This window comes from Impatiens glandulifera, unplaced genomic scaffold (genome assembly GCF_907164915.1).
Source record: "Impatiens glandulifera unplaced genomic scaffold, dImpGla2.1, whole genome shotgun sequence".
Classification (NCBI taxonomy): Eukaryota; Viridiplantae; Streptophyta; class Magnoliopsida; order Ericales; family Balsaminaceae; genus Impatiens; species Impatiens glandulifera.
Genome location: NW_025919593.1, coordinates 223,170 through 243,558, shown reverse-complemented (window position 1 = coordinate 243,558; position 20,389 = coordinate 223,170). Strand labels below are relative to the sequence as shown.

Below are 20,389 nucleotides of genomic sequence, written 5' to 3'. Positions count from 1 at the left end.
ATTTTAAATATGTTCTCATACCAAATTAAAAATCTTTAAAATTAAAATTGATTTATTGGTTCTATAAAAACTTTATTAATATTAAATCGGAAAATAACTTAAGCCTGATTGAATTGGGCATTTACCTTCAGTCATTACTTTTGTATCTTGATTTGATCACCGATAAATCATAATGTTTGAACGACGCCTTTAACACAACGTCCAAAAGTCCTTATAGATGAGCTGTAGTATAGCATTACAAATTTGGGACAGAGTTTCTAAAAGTCTGGAACTGATAAGTTTCTCGAAGGAATGGAAAGAAATATATCAATGAAGCAGCACTACTTAAAGCCAAAGGAAACAGATTCACAACAAACGTATTCAAGTGCGGCTTTGGAGTAGTAGTTTACAACATTTGGCAAGAACATAATGCGAGAGTCTATGGTAGAACCCGCAGAAGTGTTGAAGAATTATGGAGAGACATAGTCTCGGATTGTGGTGCACTTGCGGGAACGTGGAGAAAAGTTCCAAGTACAGAACATAATTGGAATATCAGTAGGAATTGAAATTTACCGTTTACTGAAATCATTATAAACAAAAACATTATAGTCAGATAGTTCATTTACATTTTTGCTTTTATTCGGAATGATACGACTTCAAAATCATTTTAGGTCTGTCTAGAATGATCTCTTAAACTCGTGAGTTTTTTTCCATTCTTAAAATTTTTTAATGAAATGATGTTAAGTCGTTTTTCAAAAAAAAATCTTTATAGATTCTTCTAAACCTTTTTGTCCTTCATAACTCTTAATGTTGTAAATTCTGAACAGAAAAAATATATTTAGGGATCTCTAAAGATAACAAGTCATATGTCATAAAAATAACTTAAAACTTATTAGTATGAATATAAATAATATGGACTATATTTTATTTATTCATTAAAATGTTATTATAAAGAATATTGTAACCATATAATTTAATGTGTAAATTTAACTATAATGAATTAAAATATATTGTATATCATAATGAAGGATAACTTCCTCTAATTTAATTTAAAATTCCAAAGTTTTTAATGAACTAATTTATATACATTATCAAATAAAATAATTTACACATTACGTGTACATACACGTTATTTGTTACATTAAATTAATACTTAAATAATCATGAACCAAAATAAACTTACTTAGTAGATTGCACAAAATCATATTCATCAGATTATGATAAATAAAGGGAATGAGATGAAATAAAAAAGTGAGAAATTCTTCCTAAGAAAACCAAACATTTTTTTTAATCTCTAACTTAGCAAATGGTAGATTAAGTTGTTAATTAGAGTAGTATATTATTGTGTTAGATTTTTAAAAATATACAGATTGTTATTTAAATATATTTTATATAATAATTATTTTTTTTATAAATAAACATGTGTAACTTAAAAAAGAATGACTCATTTTTCTCTTATTTTCCTTCTTATTTACAAATATATACATAGCCACAAAGGGTCTGGGGGATATTAATGGATTAGAAGGGATTGGTCAACTTTTCAATATGCATGGTTGGATATATTTTGTAAATATAGGTTATTTAATATATTTTTAAAATTTATTAATCCTATTATAAGGGTTTGGGGTAGAAAATTATTAATAAAGAGGAGGGTGTCGTAAATAGGTGGGCATTTTATACATAGCTTAAAGTTCTTTTTTATTCTTAGACTTAGGTTTGTTTGGATTAAATCTTAAATATGTGTGATCAGGGCCGGTTCCAGGGCTAGGGTAGCCCACTCCCTAGACTATTAAAATTAGTAAGATATTTTTATTAAATTTGTTATAATTTTAAAAAAAAAAAGTGTTATAATTTAGTGGTGAAAGATAAGTATTTAAAATATTTAGTTGAATGTGGGTTCAAATTTTATTACAAACTATTTTTTTAATCCATTTTTAAAATAGGCTTAGTGCAACAATATTTTCGATCTTTTTTTTTTACCCGAGGCTGGGGCAGCCCAAATCTCAGGGTCGACACTGTGTGATAAATTTTATTTTTTAAAATTGAAGATATTATTTTTGTCAAATACTTTTTATTAATGTGATACCTTTTGTCAATGAAAAACAAATAAAAATATGTCATACTCCTCTTCAAATTTAAAAATAGTTGATTCACAATATCCATTAAAGTAGATTGTGTGAATAATAAATTTAAAGTAGATTGTGTGAATTAATAAATTTAAAGTAGATTGTGTGAATCAAAATCTTTTAAATAATGAAAAGAAATGTTCACTATATATTACAATGAGAAAATAGAATCCAAATAAAATTCTATATTACTAAAGTTTAAAGGTACAAACATTAAAAGAAGTAACATGAAGATGGGTTTTCTGAAGATTACTTTCTTTATTATGGTGATAGGTAAGACTTCTTCGAATTTAGATTATTCAAATGACATGCATTATTTGAAAATTAATGATTCGTGATGATTTTAAAGGTGAAAAAAATATAGGTAAAAAAAGTTACAAAAAAAAATATTAATATATAATCATAAAATAAATTATATTTTAATATTGTGGTTAATTAATTAAGGAATGTAATGTATGAGAATAAAATGATATTTGATTAAGTAATGTTATTTAAGCATAAATCTCTCGTCCTACAAATATTTATTATTAATCTTTATAATTTATTTTCTTAATATGTAATGAATGTTAGGTATGGTCACAATTTCTGGAGCAAGACTTCCCAGCCTATGTACCTCAGATTTACAGTGTATATTATATTGTGGTACTCCATTTGCGCATTGTTTCCAATTTATCTGTATATGCCTAGCTGCAACAAATGGTGTCTCTGTTGGATCGATACATGATCCGACGACGACGACAACACCAACGACGTCTGCATCAAAAGTTGCTCCAATTGAAATTTCGACTTGAATGTTCAAAATGTGAGAATGTGTGAAGAAACTTATCACTATTGTGTGAGTTGGAGTGTTTGTTATTATGAAAATAAAACCAAAATATTTGTTACCTTGAAAGTCACAATTACCAATATTATATATATGTTCTATTTAATTATTACTAAATATAATTAAACAACATTAAAAAAATTCTGATTTTTAGAACAGGAAGGAGTCCAACATAAATAAACAAAGACAAAACAAAATCAACACTACAAAAATTTGGGTGAAATGCGACACCCTGACTTGCCATTATTTTTTCATCAAATTGAATATTTTACAATTTGTTTAGCGATAAACAACGTTCTACCTTTATTATTTGCGACCTTGCAATAATGAAACATTTTTCACGCGTGGCTAAATTTTCAATTACTTATACGATTTGTTTAGAATAATTTTTTGTGACTCGAGTTTTAGAAATTGTTTCTCCGACTTTTTCTTAAGAATATTGTTCTGAGTACGTGACCATTAATTTTGCTATTAATTTTTTTTTTAACATACTGATCTAATAAAATGTTTTGTTAGCTATAGCCATTACTTTAGCTATAATTTCATTAATTATTAAGTTGCTATTAGTTTACTTATAATTTTAATATTTTATTTTGCCATCACTTTAGTTAAAATTTTCATATTTCAAGTTTTAAACGAAGATAAATAGCTATTATTTTAGCTATATGTTTAATATTTATTTTAGCCATGGTAGGAAAGTAGCCACTACTTTAGTTAAAGGTTTATTATTTCTTTTTTCTATTCAAGATAGTTAGCCACTAATGTAGTTACAAGTTTATTATTTTATTTTGCTATTGAAGAACGATAGCCATTAATTTAGTTATATGCTTCACATTTCCTTTTGCTAAAAAAGAAAAGTAGCCATTACTTTAGTTAATAGTTTAGTATTTTATTTTATAATATAATATAAGTAGCCATTACTTTAGTTAAAAATTTAATATTTTTCTTCACAAATAAAGATGATTAACTATTAATTTAGTTACACGTTTAATAATTATTTTTGTCATCAAAATAAGTAGCCAATACTTTAGTTAAACTTTTAGAAATTTCTTTTCCATTCAGTAAATTATATATTCCTTTAATTTTTCCATTTAAATTTGAAATAGTGCGACGGATATTGAATATCGTTGAATAACCACTCATTTTACGACTTTCTTTATTCTGTTTAAAAATTATTATTTTTATTATATATTCTTATTTTAATCGCAATATGTTTATTAATTCCCAAGAAAAAATTATGAAATAGTCTTCCCTGGTTTTCAAAACCATTTAGCAAAAACAATTATAATAACTAAATTCAATTAAATATGAACACAACAAAATCATTCGTGTATATATTTTAAATTCAAAAACGAAAATATGTTTTAACATGAAAGACATATATAGAAACACATGAAAGTGTATTAAACCAAAAAGATAGATTACCCTACTAATCCAAAACGCATCTACTCCTTATATTTGACTAATTCAGAACATATCAAAAACTAATCCATTTACCGCCATCAAAATATGCATCCAAAAAATGTGCCCCTTGATTGTTTTCTCTTCTTCCTAAATCAACCTGCATAACACATTAAAATACATGTCACTTTTATTATGAACGATAAGTCTAAAGGATGCATTTACTAACAAACATATTATATATTGTGAACATACCAAAAACATTTCATATATATATACAATAATTACCTTCATCGTCAAATGTTGATTTCCACGCATGTCAAAAGTATGTAACCTGTGGTATTTTGATGTTTCAAATTATGTAACGAATTACTAATATAACAATTTAAATTAGTTTGTTAATTAAGAGCATACCCGAATGATTGCATAAATTTGTGCTACTTTCCCTGGGTAAGGGAAAACCCACCGGACATGGATACACCTGAGTTATCATATATCCTCATTAACATTGCCAACTGCTCACTCATTGTATTCATTTTTTGGTCACGCTCTTTATTCTCTTCCGTGAGACTTTCTTGTTTTACCTTTAAGTTCTCAATCTCTTCATCCTGAGCAGTTATCCGTTCCTTTTGAGCTTCAATCTCTTCCTTGTGAGCTTTAATTTCCTCTTCTTGAGCTACAATTTTCACTTCTTGTGCTGCAATTAAAGTTTCTTTCTCTTCATTCCATGTCTTCAGCTGGAAAACCTCTAAAGAAAGTTTAGTGTTTGATGGACCCGCGCTCCAACTTTTACTTTTTCCCACAAAACCTAGTCCAAACACCCTTCCATTTGTGGGACCTCCAGCCGCTTCAATCCAAAGATCATAATCGCTTTTTCTTTCTCCTTCTGACAGTGATTCTTGAGTTTGTTTCACTTGCTCAAAATTTTCCTACATCTAATAATTTTCAGAAAAAGTAATTAGTGATGTTATTCTTCTATGCATTAGTAAATTAATATACGTTTAATAATAATTTTGTGAATACAAACCGCCAACTCTTCTACTCTTTTACCACTCCAACCCCCGATTTTCTTTTGAAATGTCCTTCGAAAGACCTCTAAGACAGTGGGCTGTCTTTTAAGTTGAATAGCCTATAATTTAGTAAATAATGTATATGTAAAGTGAAATCACCATAAACTTTAAATGTAATGAATGAACTGTTTTAGTTACCGACCAATCTTTTCCGATGCTCATTTACATTTAATTATCCCCCACAGTATGCAGCTCCACCTTCTTTGGTGTACTTCAATCTATGAGTCTGCACCTTTGTACACTTCTTCATGTACTCATTTTCCATGAATTTAACTTTCATTAAATCCCAGTCTTCAATTGTCACGTGTGAGGGCTTCTTCATTTTTTTCTTCGCTCTATTCACGAAGTTTCTAATCTTGGCACTTGTTTTTTTTCGAAATAGTTTATTGACAAATTGTTCCATGGATAGTTCCCATCGAAAAGTGTTCTACAAATGTAGTGAACAGGGCTAATAAACAAGAGGTTCATACAATTTTTTATGTAATTGTTATTAATCGAAATAAGGTTTTTTGACATACCGCAAAATGTCTCCACCAAACATCTTTAATGTCTTGGGGGACCTGGTTCTAATTGAAATAAGAACCCCTCCATAAAGATGTAATAATTCGATTTATATCTCAGGTGATGTCTGGCTCAAAGCTGCATTTTGAATAACAAATTGTAAGTTCATAATTAAAACAATGAAATAATGAAATGGTAGTCTTCCTACTCACTTATCACCCTCTATAGAAATAAAAGGCTTAGTCATATCCTCGTCCTCAGCTACTTCAGTTTCTGAAATAGGATGATCATTAGTATCCGAAGGTGGTTGGGATAAATCTGTGTCAAGTTGAGTTTCAAGAACTGTGGATGGTAGGTCACTTTCAATCTGACTTTAAAATCCTTCAGAAGTAATGAGTTGGAAGTTTGGTTGAACGCAAACCATTTTTGGCCTTGATGATTGCCCTGTTAACCCTGTATTCGATGGAATAACCATTGTCTGATCATTCTGCGTTTCCACATTAGATGGAACATTTGCCCTTTTCCTTGCTGTCCCATCCATGATTGGTGTCTTACTTGTCGGTTTTTTTGTTCTAGTTCTCAAGTCTATCTGCTCATCCATGGTAGGATTTAAAGTTTTTGAATGATGTGTCTTGGTTCTGTACTTCACTACGTGCACATCATTTGTGTCTTTGTTCATCCTTGTAGACACCTCTTTAATTTGGTTCAAGACAGTTTGTGCCAATCTAGCATTGTCTCTATGCGGTTTGTTGGCCTTCTTATTACCGTTAGGGTTAGACCTCGTAGGCGCCACATTATCGTTTACAAGTGCAGGGGCATTGTAGCTAGTTTGTGCAACCACCTTTGTCCTAGTTTTTTTGGTACTAAGGTATCCACATCCTTATTTGTACTCGGGGGTTGCCTTCTAACAGCTCTGTACTTTAAAATTGGATCAGTGTCCTTTGGTGATTTAGTTTTTTTATGTGCCTGTCGAATCTCTAAGTCAGATTCAGTTCCTGTTGATTCTGATACGGAAACTGATGCATTAGAATCATCTTCTTTTGTTTCCTCTTCTGCAATCAAATGTCTTTTACATAATCATATAAAACAATGAAACATTAATTCAACTTATTCTCTTATTAATGCTCAATTTTCAGAAACTAACTTATATATGACAAGAACACTCTACATTGAGGCGCATTTTTAATTTACATAATATTTATTTGAGCATTTAGGGAGCTAATTTAATAAAATACATAGTTTAGAAGTCAATTTTCATCCCATCATACTCCAGGCATAACATATAACTAAAATGTAAAATGTTCAGTTTAGTATATCATTGATAAATGTATATGTAAAATGCTAAGTTTTTAGGGACTAACTCATATATAATATCCCTAAACACTAATAAATTAAATAGGATAATCAAATTATACCCTTCACTCAAATATTTGTCTAAATGATTTTTGGATCGACCCTCATCCTGGTTCATAAATCCTTTTTATAAGCCTGATTATTTTCATTTTAGTAAAATATACAGTTAGCCAAGTCCTAGTAATACCTAGGATGGGAAGAAAAAGCAGCAGCAACAGCTCTGAACCAAAGTTGTGAAGTCTACCTGCAAGAATAACTTCCTTTCCATCGACCATTTTTTATGTAAGTTTCAGGCAATGAAAATTTGAGAGAAGTGAAGAAAATGATAGAAAATCATAACATTAGGCAAAAAGGATTGTCCATATTAGAATTAAAATGAAAATAAAATGTCTCAATGTGTACTTTGTTGAGAGGAGGATTGATGTAGTATCCGAGTAATTAAATTAACCAATTCAGACCCATTAATAGGGTATAACAATAAAATGATCTTGTAGCCAGGATCAATATAAGCATAACTAAGAGTGTATATTAATTTTGAGCACCATTTACACTATTTAGAGTATAGTAGTAGTGTTTACCATATAGAAGAGGAAAAACCACTCAAACCTCAGGGAACTTTCATTCTTGTAGATAATAAGATATGATACTAAAAATCGAGAACATAACTCATTTCTATTTAAAAATTATCATTAAAGAGATGTTACTTTCTATGAACCAACTATAAAGTTTAACAATATTAGCTTTTTAATTACCTAAAAGCCTTGTAGAGTGGTCGATACCACAAAACATACGCTAATGGAACTCCTGATATGAAAGTATATAATAGCAACAAACCAGATCCTTACATCTGCATCTGCATCAATACAAACGAACAAAAATAAAAAAATCCAGCCAAGTAAATGAGTCGAGAATATAAAGAAAAGACATGGTATAAAGGAAAATTTATCAATGAATGGAAAAACGATAATGTAATGTGTCACCCATTAGATTGCATTGAATGGAAAAATATCAATGAAGCATACCCGAATTTCTCTAGAGAGCCACGAAATGTTTGTTTGGGTTTGTGTTCTGATGGATTTGCTCCATTTGGATAGTATAGGAGGCCTTATTCTTGTTGGCCTGTCATTTTGACCCCATATAATTTGCCACCCAGAATGTGCATGAAGGCACCATACATGTTTATTTCGCTCATTATCCCGGGGCCGAAGAGTCCTGGAAAAAATATAGACATCTACTTACAGCCTCTAATGGCAGAACTAAAGATGTTGTGGAGTGAAGGTGTTCGTACTTTTGATGTATGTAGAGGTCAACAATTTAACTTAAGGGCAATGTTGTTATGGACAATCAATGATTTCCCATCTTATGGAATGTTGTCTGGATGGAGTACTCATGGTATCCATGTATGCCCGATATGTATGAAGAGTTTTAATTCATTTCGCCTTAAAATTTGGTAAGAAGCCATGCTATTTTGATTCTCATAGACACTTCTTGGCACAAGATCATCCATATAGAGTCGATACAAATCATTTTTTGCATGGGAAGACCGTCAGAAACCAAATGCCTTCTAGGCCTACAGGAGTCGAACTATGGAATGCTATCTCAGGAATGAAGTTTGCATTTGAAGACCCTGATGGATATCCACTAGGTTATGGAGTATTCCATAAGTGGACGAAGAAGAGTATTTTCTGGAAGTTGCCATATTGGGGACGTTTGCTCATAAGACACAACATTGATTTTATGCATGTGGAGAAAAATGTATTTGAGAATATAATAACACTATGATGAATGTTAAAGGGAGGACAAAGGACAATATTAATGCTAGGAAGGACATATTCTTGCTTTGCAACTGTCTGGAACTTCACATAGACCCACAAAGCGGGATGAATAGAATGAGTAAGGTTGTGTACACTTTAACAAGAGATGATAACAAAATTCTTTGCAAGTGGTTGAAGGGTTTGAAATTCCCAGATGGATATGCATCCAACTTATCACGATGTGTAGATAGAAGTGGTTGTAAGTTGATCGGTCTAAAGAGCCATGACTGTCATGTTTTCCTAGAAAGACTTTTGCCAATTGCTTTTAAGAATTTCCTCCCCAACTTTGTATGGGCCACACTAACAGATTTAAGTAATTTTATGCATGACCTAAGCTCTACCACTTTGTCGAAAACTAGTATGGATAACTTGGAACTTGCGACTCCGGTTATTCTTTGTAACTTAGCAAAAATATTTCCACCAGCATTCTTCGACTCAATGGAGCACCTCCTCGTGCATTTACCATACGAGGCAAATGTTGGAGGACTAGTTCAATACCGATGGATGTATCCTTTCGAACGGTGAGTATTTCTATTTAAATAAACTAGTTTATAAATTATCTTATATATACTTTATAAGTGTTTTCTCCTATCGCAGGTTTCTTCACACCATAAATCCATTTGCAATGCCTACATTCTTCAAGAGATCACGACATTTGCTTCTCACTACTTTGAACCAGATATTCAATGTAAACAACGAATACCACAGAGAAATATAAAAGGACCAGTGAACCTTAAACAACCTCCCAAGTCCATTTTCAATTATCTTGGACGTAGTAGTGGAGCTAAAAGTAAAAGATACTTAGATAGTGAAGAGTTATTGGTGGCTCACACGTATGTTCTACTAAATTGCCCCGAGGTTGAACCGTATTATAGGTGTGTTTATGTTGATTATGTTGGTACCTATAATTAATTGCTTACATATTTTAAAACAGGATTTTATGTTGTTATCTATCCAGTACATTTTTCCAGTTGAAAGAAGGATTACAGGTTGCATCAATAGATAGAGAATTCGTCACTTGGTTTCGATGTCAGGTGAATTAATTTGATTTTCCATATCTTCTTTAATTACTAATGAATGAATACCTTAAGAATGGTCTGTTTTGTAGATTCTTGAAGAAAATGAACTATATTATGTTTCCTATGGGACACTAACACATGCTACCTCTATTCCCATATATTTTGTTAATGGATATGTTTGGAGGCCAAAAGATTACAGGTCTAATAGATCAACCATAAACAGTGGTGTATGTGTCAAAGAAAATGATGCGGAATATTATGGACTGCTAGAAGTGATCATACAACTTCAATATCCAGGACCGTAAATGGGTGTTGTCTTATTTAAGTGTGTGTGGTTTGACCCAACAAGGGGCACAAGATTGGACAATAACTATAGACTTGTTGAGGTTAACTTGAAGCGAAAGTATCTTAGATACGATCCATTCATTCTAGAACAACAAGCCATACAAGTGTACTATAGTCCATATCCAAGCAAAACATCAAGACAATCCTCTTGGATGTCCGTATGTAAAACCAAAGCTAGAGGGAAAGTGGAGGAACAATGGACCGATGATAATGTGGTGTATCAACAAGAGGTTCATATAACTAGTATCCATAACGAATTGCCATTGAATATTCGGTCATACGATGTAAGTAACCTGCGTGACCCTAACAACATTATCTACATGGAACTAAAGGGGAAAATGAGGAGCATGATTTTGAATCAGAAGAATGTGACAATGGAACAAAAATTTCCCTTGATTCGAGTGGGAGTACAGATTCAAATGACTTAGAACAAGTTGATGTTGAAGCAAATGAATTTATATACTAATCCTTTCCTTGATCTTGTTATGTATATATTGCTCATGAAATCTGGTAAGGAGTCTGTAAATTATATGTTGATGTTAGTTCATTAATGCAAATGTATGTGGATCTTGGTTATCTTGAATATGCACAAAAGATGTTTGATATTAGTAAACCAGAACATTATATTTATCCACACACAAGCCATATGCGATACTTCTTCCCACAACCAAAGGTAATTTGGATGTATTTTAGGAATTCATATGAACTTCTACATTATATTGACAAGCTAGAATAATATAGGCTAATATAATTCGAGCTTATGTAAATCTGACAAACTCCTACTCTCAATCGGCTAACATTCAAGATTATATAATTCTTAAATTTCTGTTAAATAAGATTTTATAATATTATGAAACTTGAACATTTAAATTAGCCACACACAAGTCATATGCGATACTTCTTCCCACTCCCAAAGGTAATTTGGATATATTTTAGGAATTCATACGAGCTTTTACATAATTTGACAAGCTGGAATAATATTGGGTGATATAATTCGAGCTTATGTAATTTTAACGAACTTCTACACATAATCGGATAACATTTAAGAATAGATAATTCTTAAATTTCTGTTAAATAAGTTTTTTTTATAATATTAGGAAAGTTGAACATTAAAATTAACCACACACAAGCCATATGCGATACTTCTTCCCACTCCCAAAGGTAATTTGGATGTATTTTAGGAATTCATGCAAACTTTTACATAATTTGACCAGTTGGAATAATATTGGGTGATATAATTCGAGCTTATGTAATTTTGACGAACTCCTACTATCAATCAGCTAACATTCAAGATTAGATAATTCATAAATTTCTATTAAATAAGATTTTATAATATTATGAAACTTTAACAATAAAATTATCCACACACAAGCCATATACGATACTTCTTCCCACTCCCAAATGTAATTTGGATGTATTTTAGGAGTTCATACAAACTTTTACATAATTTGACAAACTAGAATAAAATTGGGTGATATAATTCGAGCTTATATAATTCTGACAAACTCCTACTATCAATTGGCTAACATTCAAGATTAGATAAATCTTAAATTTCTTTTAAATAAGATTTTATAATATTATGAAACTTGAACATTAAAATTAGCCACACACAAGCCATATACGATACTTCTTCCCACTCCCAAAGGTAATTTGGATGTATTTTAGGAGTTCATACGAACTTTTACATAATTTGACAAGCTGGAATAATATTGGGTGATATAATTCGAGCTTATGTAATTTTAACGAACTCCCACACCTAATCGGCTAACATTCAAGATTATATAATTCTTAAATTTCTGTTAAATGAGATTTTATAATATTATGAAACTTGAACATTAAAATTAGCCACACACAAGTTATATGCGATACTTCTTCCCACTCCCAAAGGTAATTTGGATATATTTTAGGAATTTATACGAACTATTATATAATTTGACAAGCTAGAATTATATAGGGTGGTATAATTCCAGCTAATGTAATTCTGATAAACTCCTATTCTCAATCGGCTAACATTCAAGATTAGATAATTCTTAAATTTCTGTTAAATAAGATTTTATAATATTATGAAACTTGAACATTAAAATTAGCCACACACACAAGTTATATGCGATACTTCTTCCCACTCCTAAAGGTAATTTGGATATATTTTAGGAATTTATACGATTTCTACATTATTTGACAAGAGATAATAATATAGGGTAATATAATTCCAGCTAATATAATTCTGACGAACTTCTATTCTCAATCGACTAACATTCAAGATTAGATAATTCTTAAATTTCTGTTAAATAAGATTTTATAATATTAGGAATGTTGAACATTAAAATTAGCCACACACAAGCCATATGCGATACTTCTTCCCACTTCCAAAGGTAATTTGAATGTATTTTAGAAATTTATACGAACTTCTATATTATTTGACAAGCTAGAATAATATAGGCTAATATAATTCGAGCTTATGTAAATCTGACAAACTCCTATTCTCAATCGGCTAACATTCAAGATTATATAATTCTTAAATTTCTGTTAAATAAGATTTTATAATATTATGAAACTTGAACATTTAAATTAGCCACACACAAGTCATATGCGATACTTCTTCCCACTCCCAAAGGTAATTTGGATGTGTTTTAGGAATTCATACGAACTTTTACATAATTTGACAAGCTGGAATAATATTGGGTGATATAATTCGAGCTTATGTAATTTTAACGAACTTCTACACCTAATCGGATAACATTCAAGAATAGATAATTCTTAAATTTCTGTTAAATAAGTTTTTTTATAATATTAGGAAAGTTGAACATTAAAATTAGCCACACACAAGCCATATGCGATACTTCTTCCCACTCCCAAAGGTAATTTGGATGTATTTTAGGAATTCATGCAAACTTTTACATAATTTGACAAGTTGGAATAATATTGGGTGATATAATTTGAGCTTATGTAATTCTGACGAACTTATAATCTCAATCGGCTAACATTTAAGATTAAATAATTCTTAAATTTCTGTTAAATAAGATTTTATTATATTATGAAACTTGAACATTATAATTAGCCACACACAAGAACTTCAACATTATGTTCAGCCACATCATTCCTCTCTGCAATTGTTAATGCATCATAAACTAAAATATCCCCAAAAATATATTATTAATGTATTACTAGATTAATCACTATGTACTCATAAGTCATTCAACTAAAATTATTTTGTGACATGAATTAAAAAGTCGCATAATCATCAAACAAATATAATCTCAATGTCACTAATCATATAGCATTCAAAAGTAAGTGAAAATTTGAAAAGTTGTGATTGAATGGGTAATGTTATAAACATCATTTGTCGCTGTATTCATAGAAGATTTACTATTAAAATAAATTAATCAAAAAATGGGGATAAAAATTATAAATTTCATTTAATAACGTCTTTAGCAACATTTTATATTTCTTTCAGTGTAATCAATTTGAAACCGAAAATCTAATCGCAATATTTCCAACAATTTTATTATCCAGCGCTGAACTTATTCATGTCAAGTAAATTTACCAATATTCGTAATTTAATCGATAAAACTTATCGCAAATCAGACTTTTTTTTTAGTGCAATAACCAAACAATCCGCACTTTTGTTGTTTAATTTAGGGTATAGTGGTTTGATTTGTTTGGGTTTTCAACAAAAATATTCATTCCAATAGCTTATTTCGATTTTAGAAATTCTGCAACTGTTTGTTAAATGTCGGTTTGGTCGATAATCGATTAATTATATCTATAAGTTCAAGTTTTCACCACGATTCACTTATGAATTTTTTGGTTGCTTTTGTGGGCAGTGCCTTAACCTTAAAAGTAAAATACCTAGATGATAGTTTGTTATGTTTTGACATGGAATTATTATTAAAATAAATAATAATAAAAACATTTAAGATCGGCTCTTTATATACATGTATTAAGATGGTAAATCTATTTACAATATTATAATATTTTTTAAGGGCATAATAACTTCTTTCTTTCAATTTTTCTTTCATTGTCTTTTATGCCTATCAAATTTGGTTTTTGAATAGGTCCCTTATTTTAACCTTTAAATTTTTAGCTACAATATTTCTTCTCATTTATTTTTCTCTCTTTTTGTTAAAAAAAACTTAAGAAGGATAGCAGATAATGATGATTGTGATAAGTTTAGATAGGTTCTTACAATATTTCAAGAGAATAAAACTGTTCTAAAAAGTTAAATTCAATTAAACGTTTGATTTATAAAAATCGTCACCTAATTCAATTTTGACAAAAACTAAAATAATAATAAAGAGCCGACCTATTTTTCGAAAAAGTAGTATGATATGCGTTACCGAGTTTAAAATAAGTTTGAGTGACAATGAGTGAAAAACTTCTAGTACTTAATTCCTTAAACATGCACAGTAAATGTCAGTCCAAAATCGATATCTATGATATAGATTTTACTTAAAATTTGTTGAATATTTTTACATGTGATTAAGTTACATAGACATTATTATTTAAATATTTGGTAGAGTGTTTTGACTAGTGTTACTTTTGGATAAGAGAATAAATAGTACTATATATTATGTATTAATCCCTCAATTATCTAACATAGTTAACTACGTAATCCCGATTTATGGGATAAATATAAGACATAATTCTGAGAGACGGTTTTTTAAATGTTTATGTATATTTTAAAGTGAAAGCATTTTGATTATTATAATAAATTTTTGAGTTGTATTCATTTTTGAATATGTTAAATTTTGTAGGGTTAGAAATCAATGTTATAAATTAAGGTTCAAAGTTTTTTTAATCTTTCCAACCAATATTAGAATGAATTAGAGCTTCTCCAACTGTACTGCAAATCACATAAGCAGCTCCAATTTTTTCTCCAACCTTAAGGCAAACATCCCTGCAAAATGAGAATTGAAATTCTCTCTGAAAATAAACGCATATATGCGTGGTTACTATTCACCATGCATAATTTTTTTATAAAAAGTTAATTAAGTCCTTGAAATATATTACTATATTAATTTAAATATTAAACTTGTTTAAATAAATTATTTGAAACAATTTATTGGTCCCTTAATTTTTAATTTTAAGATAAAAAGTTATAATATTTTTTAAATATTTAATTAAATCATTAAATTATACTTAAAATCTTATCTAATTTATTATATATTTATTTTTTATTTTTTATTTTTACGTTATATTTTATAACTTAAATTTTATAGATTATAAATTTATAATTTTAAACAATATGAATAATCATAGAAAATATATTAAAAAAACAACCATTACCGTTACATAATAATTAGTGCAATAATTAAAAGTACAACATAAATAATACACATTTTTCTATTGTAGTAGGTCCGATACGATATTGGAGAAAAGAAGTGTTGCAGGATATAATGACTACGTGCATAATTTTGCATAATATGATTATTGAGGATGAACGTGACCTTAATGCACATATCGAAATTGAAATGGAAACGCATTCACCAGAGGTCGAGAGGGTGATAGATGAAAATACTCGATTTCAAGATTTCATATCTCGGTACGGAAAAATAAGAAATAAAGATGCACACATTGAACTTCGTAATGCATTAATCGATCATTTGTGGGAAGAGTACACCAATTCCGAGAATTGATACATTGTGTATGCTATGTGTACGTGTACTAAGTGTTTTTTTTTATTAATAATGTTTGTTTTAATATAATATGTTTGTTTATTTAAATGTATTATTAAATTATTTTGTTATTTATGAATTATTGATATATATACTTAATTTTATTTTAATATTATTAAATGAATGAGAAAAGATTGAGGTTAAATATGTAAAATTGATAAATATATAGATAATATTAATAAAGTTAAAAAGTTAGTGTAAGAAAGGAATATTTTAAGAATATTCTTTTAGGTTTGAAAATGAGTTTTTGGATTGGAGATGAATTACTGTTTGATATGACGTTTACTGGATTTTGGGTTTGAGAATGAGTTTGTGGGTTGGAGATGGTCTTAAGTGACTCTCAATTTGTTGATGAATGTGAATTAGTGGAATTAACCAATGATAAATTTTGTATCTAATTATATGTTTCTACTTTTTTTTTTTTTTTTTTTTTTTTAAGTTATTGATTTCAAATAATAAATTATATATAATGTTCATGTTAATGTAAGAGTTTACACTTTACAATTCAATTCTACTTTTCCAATTTACAAGAGTCTCTATAGATATTAGTTGATATGATAGTCTATAAATATAATATTAAGCAATTATAATATAATTCATATATTTAATATAATAATATTAACTAGTATGAATTATGTTGCATGAATTATATTATATAATAATATTAACTAGTATCAATTATGATGCCTAATTCAAAATAGAAACAAAATATATATAAAATTGTTTAAATAAAATTAATATTATTTAAATTTAATAAATTTAAAAATAATTTTAATTGGTAAAAATTAAGTTTAATATAAAATTTAATGTTAATATATATTTTAAAATTTATTAAATATCTAAATTTGAAAAAAATAATTTTATAGTATAAAAAACACTTAAAATAAATGTGGATTTCTTATCGGTAAGAATCAAATTAACATTATTTATCTTGTTACTATAGATCAATTTAGAGATTTTAGGTGTTATACATTTTGTTCTTATCTAAAGTAATGTTAGACGTGTTTTACACTATTACCGACCTCTTATTCATAACCGTGACATTTTTACCACCACTTCGACAAACGAACCATCAATCACGCAATCAACATCTCATTTCGTGACTCACACACTTCCACACACATATTATCTTTCGTCAAATCAATCACCATTCTCAATCGACCTTTCATATCATTACCTCACATTTTTCATATGCCTCTTATCACACTCGACAAACCAACCATCAATCTCAATCGACCTCTAGTTTTATGAGCCCACACATTTTCACATTTCGGTCAATCAAAATTTCATTCATATTATTTTTAACTACCAATATCTCATTTATATTGGTCTCTTATCCCCACAAATCTCGCATCTCATCTCATTATTTTTACCCTTACCATAACATCTTTTACCATTAATCGACTTCTTATCTTGTGACTCACACTTTTTCATATTCTTCTTTATCTACTCGGAAAATCACCCACATATCTCAATCAAACCTTTAATCTCGTGACCTCACACACTTTTACCACTAATATTTCATTTATTATCATCCTTTTTATATTACCGCGACCTCTTTTTTTACTCCTAGTCTGGTAAACCAACCACCAAATCTCAATTGACGTCTCATATTGTGACCTAACACACTTTTACACACCTCTTATCCTCGCCAAACCAACATTAATCCCTAAATCGATATTTCATCTTGTGACTCACATTTTTCATATGTCTCTTTGTCCCCTCTACAAATAACTCATCAATCACAATCGACCTCTAATCTCGTGACCTCACATACTTTTACATTTCGGTCAATCAACATCTCATTCATATATTTTTAACCAGTAATATCTCATTTGTTACCAACCTCTTAAATTATTCCTCTCTTCCAGTAAATCAACCACCAAATCTTAATCGACATCTCATCTCATGACCTAATACACACTTTCACACACCTCTTATCTCTCGTCAAACCAAACATCAATCTCACCAATCGATCTCTCATCTTCTAACTCACACTTTTTCATATGCTTCTTTATCCAATTGGCAAACCACTCACCAATCCTAATTTTGACCTCTAATCTTGTGACCACACACACATTTATACTCTTGTCAATCAACATCTCATTTATATATTTTTAACCGTCGATATCTCATTTTATTATCTGTTCCTTATCCTGACAAATCAAAACCATAAATCCCCACCTCGCATCTCATCATATATTAACTCTTATAGCGACTTCTTTTACCCCCAATTTCAAAAAATCAACAATCAATCCTCCAATCGACCAATTCGATCAATCAATATTTTATTCATATAAATTTAACCACTAATATTTAATTTGTTAAGAAGGCCTATATTTACACTCACTTCGGTAAACCAACCACACTAAATCCCAATCGACATTTCATCTTCGTGACCTCACACACTTTCACGCATCCATCGGCAAACCATCCACTTATCTTAATCTACCTCTTGTGACTCACACATTTTCATATGCTTTTTTATCCACTAGGCAAATCACCCACCAAATCTTAGTCGACCTCTTATGACTCACACATTTTTATATGCTTTTTATCCCCTCGGAAAACCACCTACCAATATTAATCGCCCTCTTTTACTCCTACTTCAACAAATCAACAACAAATTTCAATTGATCACGCACCTCTTATCCCTCGTCAAACTAATCACTAATCCCTCAATGACCCACATCTTGTGACTCACACTTTTTCATATGACTCTTTATCCCCTAATATGCTTATTTACCCCCTCGACAAACAACCCATCAATCTTAGACGACCTCTTTTACCCTCACTTCAACAATCAACAACCAATACAAATTGATCACACGCCTCTTATATCTCATCAAACCAACCACTAACCCCCCAATTAACCATCATCTTGTGACTCACACTTTTTTATATAACTCTGTATCCCCTAATATGTTTATTTACCCCTCAACAAACAGCCCATCAATCTTAGACGACATGTTTTACCCCACTTCAATAAATCAATAACCAATACAAATTTATCACACACCTCTTATACCTTGTCAAACCAACAACTAACCCTCCAATTAACCATCATCTTGTGACACACACTTTTACATATGCATCTTTATCTCCTCGGTTGATAAACCACCCACCACATAATCTACATCTCGTGATCTCACATTTTAAAATGCTCGTGAAACCAACCAATAAATCCGACCTCGCACTTTCACATGCCTCTTATTCCTTGTTTAAAAGTTGTGCCACCATATATTATACTCAAGAATGCATTATTTAATATTGATCTCTTAAATATTTATAATACTCACTTTTAATTTGTAGTTTTTAAGATTCGAACTCTGATCTTAAGCATGAAATGTGAGCATCTTAAACACTAGACCACTTGAGAATGTTGATATTGTTTTATAATTTTGTGTATGTATATATATTTTATATTTAATATTTATTACTAATTAGTTAATTAGTTGACATCTTGTGACTAACACTTTTTCATATGTTTCTTTATCAAGTTCGAAACATACATATATCATTTTTAATTTTACTTTTAACCGCTTCAAGTTTATGGGCGGGTCAACCCATGATCCGACCAAAATATTCATTTACTCTCACATATATATCCAAATTAACAACAACTCTCCACCCAAAAAACCTAACAAATTCAAATTAAACATTATTATATATATATATAATATATTAGTTAGTTAAGAAATTGTACTTATATTGTTAGAAATGTCGTACGTTTATCAAATTTGGTATTGAATTTAAAATATAAAATCTTATTAGCTCAGTTGGTTAAAGACTTGCATTTGTTTTTATTAGGTTGCAAGTTCAAAACATACATATTATATTTTTAATTTTATTTTTAACTGTTTCAGGTTTATGGACGAGTCGACCCACAATTTATATATATAATTAATTTATATATATATATCAAAATTAATTATAACTCTCATCCGAAAAATTAAATAAATTCAAATTAAATATTATTATATTTATATATATTGATAATGGTGTTCCAATTGTTGACTTTGCAAACTGTGTTCTGAAATTAAATATTGTGACTTATTAGAAAAGATTTTAGATGGCCGGTGGAAATGTGTTTATTTATTTATTTAATAATGATAATGGCCGGTGGAAATGTGTCTATACCTTATTTAATAATAAAGAAATGGGTAAAGATTGAACCAATAGTATAATATGAGTGATCAATAGAATATCATCACAGGTATTGACTATTGACTATTTTTTATTTTATTTTGTAATACATTTTATGTGTAAATAGGACTACTTTG

The 20,389-nt window shown here is 29.4% G+C and overlaps 1 protein-coding gene across 1 annotated transcript; it reads left to right on the top strand.

The window, feature by feature from the left end:
* Nucleotides 1–8,407: 8,407 nt before the first annotated feature.
* LOC124918236 lies at nucleotides 8,408–10,859 on the top strand. The gene is made up of 7 exons (XM_047458439.1): nucleotides 8,408–8,645; nucleotides 8,752–8,961; nucleotides 9,048–9,556; nucleotides 9,665–9,961; nucleotides 10,039–10,101; nucleotides 10,176–10,313; nucleotides 10,413–10,859. The coding sequence occupies exons 1-7, from the start codon at nucleotides 8,408–8,410 to the stop codon at nucleotides 10,857–10,859; spliced, it is 1,902 nt and encodes a 633-aa protein (XP_047314395.1).
* Nucleotides 10,860–20,389: the final 9,530 nt, after the last annotated feature.

Excerpts from the sequence above, each read along its gene's own strand:
- LOC124918236 (XM_047458439.1), top strand. The coding sequence starts at position 8,408 with ATGTGCATGAAGGCACCATACATGTTTATTTCGCTCATTATCCCGGGG. Across the intron at positions 9,557-9,664 it reads AGGCAAATGTTGGAGGACTA|GTTTCTTCACACCATAAATC; the intron begins GTTCAATACCGA and ends CTCCTATCGCAG. Across the intron at positions 10,314-10,412 it reads GATCAACCATAAACAGTGGT|TGTGTGTGGTTTGACCCAAC; the intron begins GTATGTGTCAAA and ends GTCTTATTTAAG.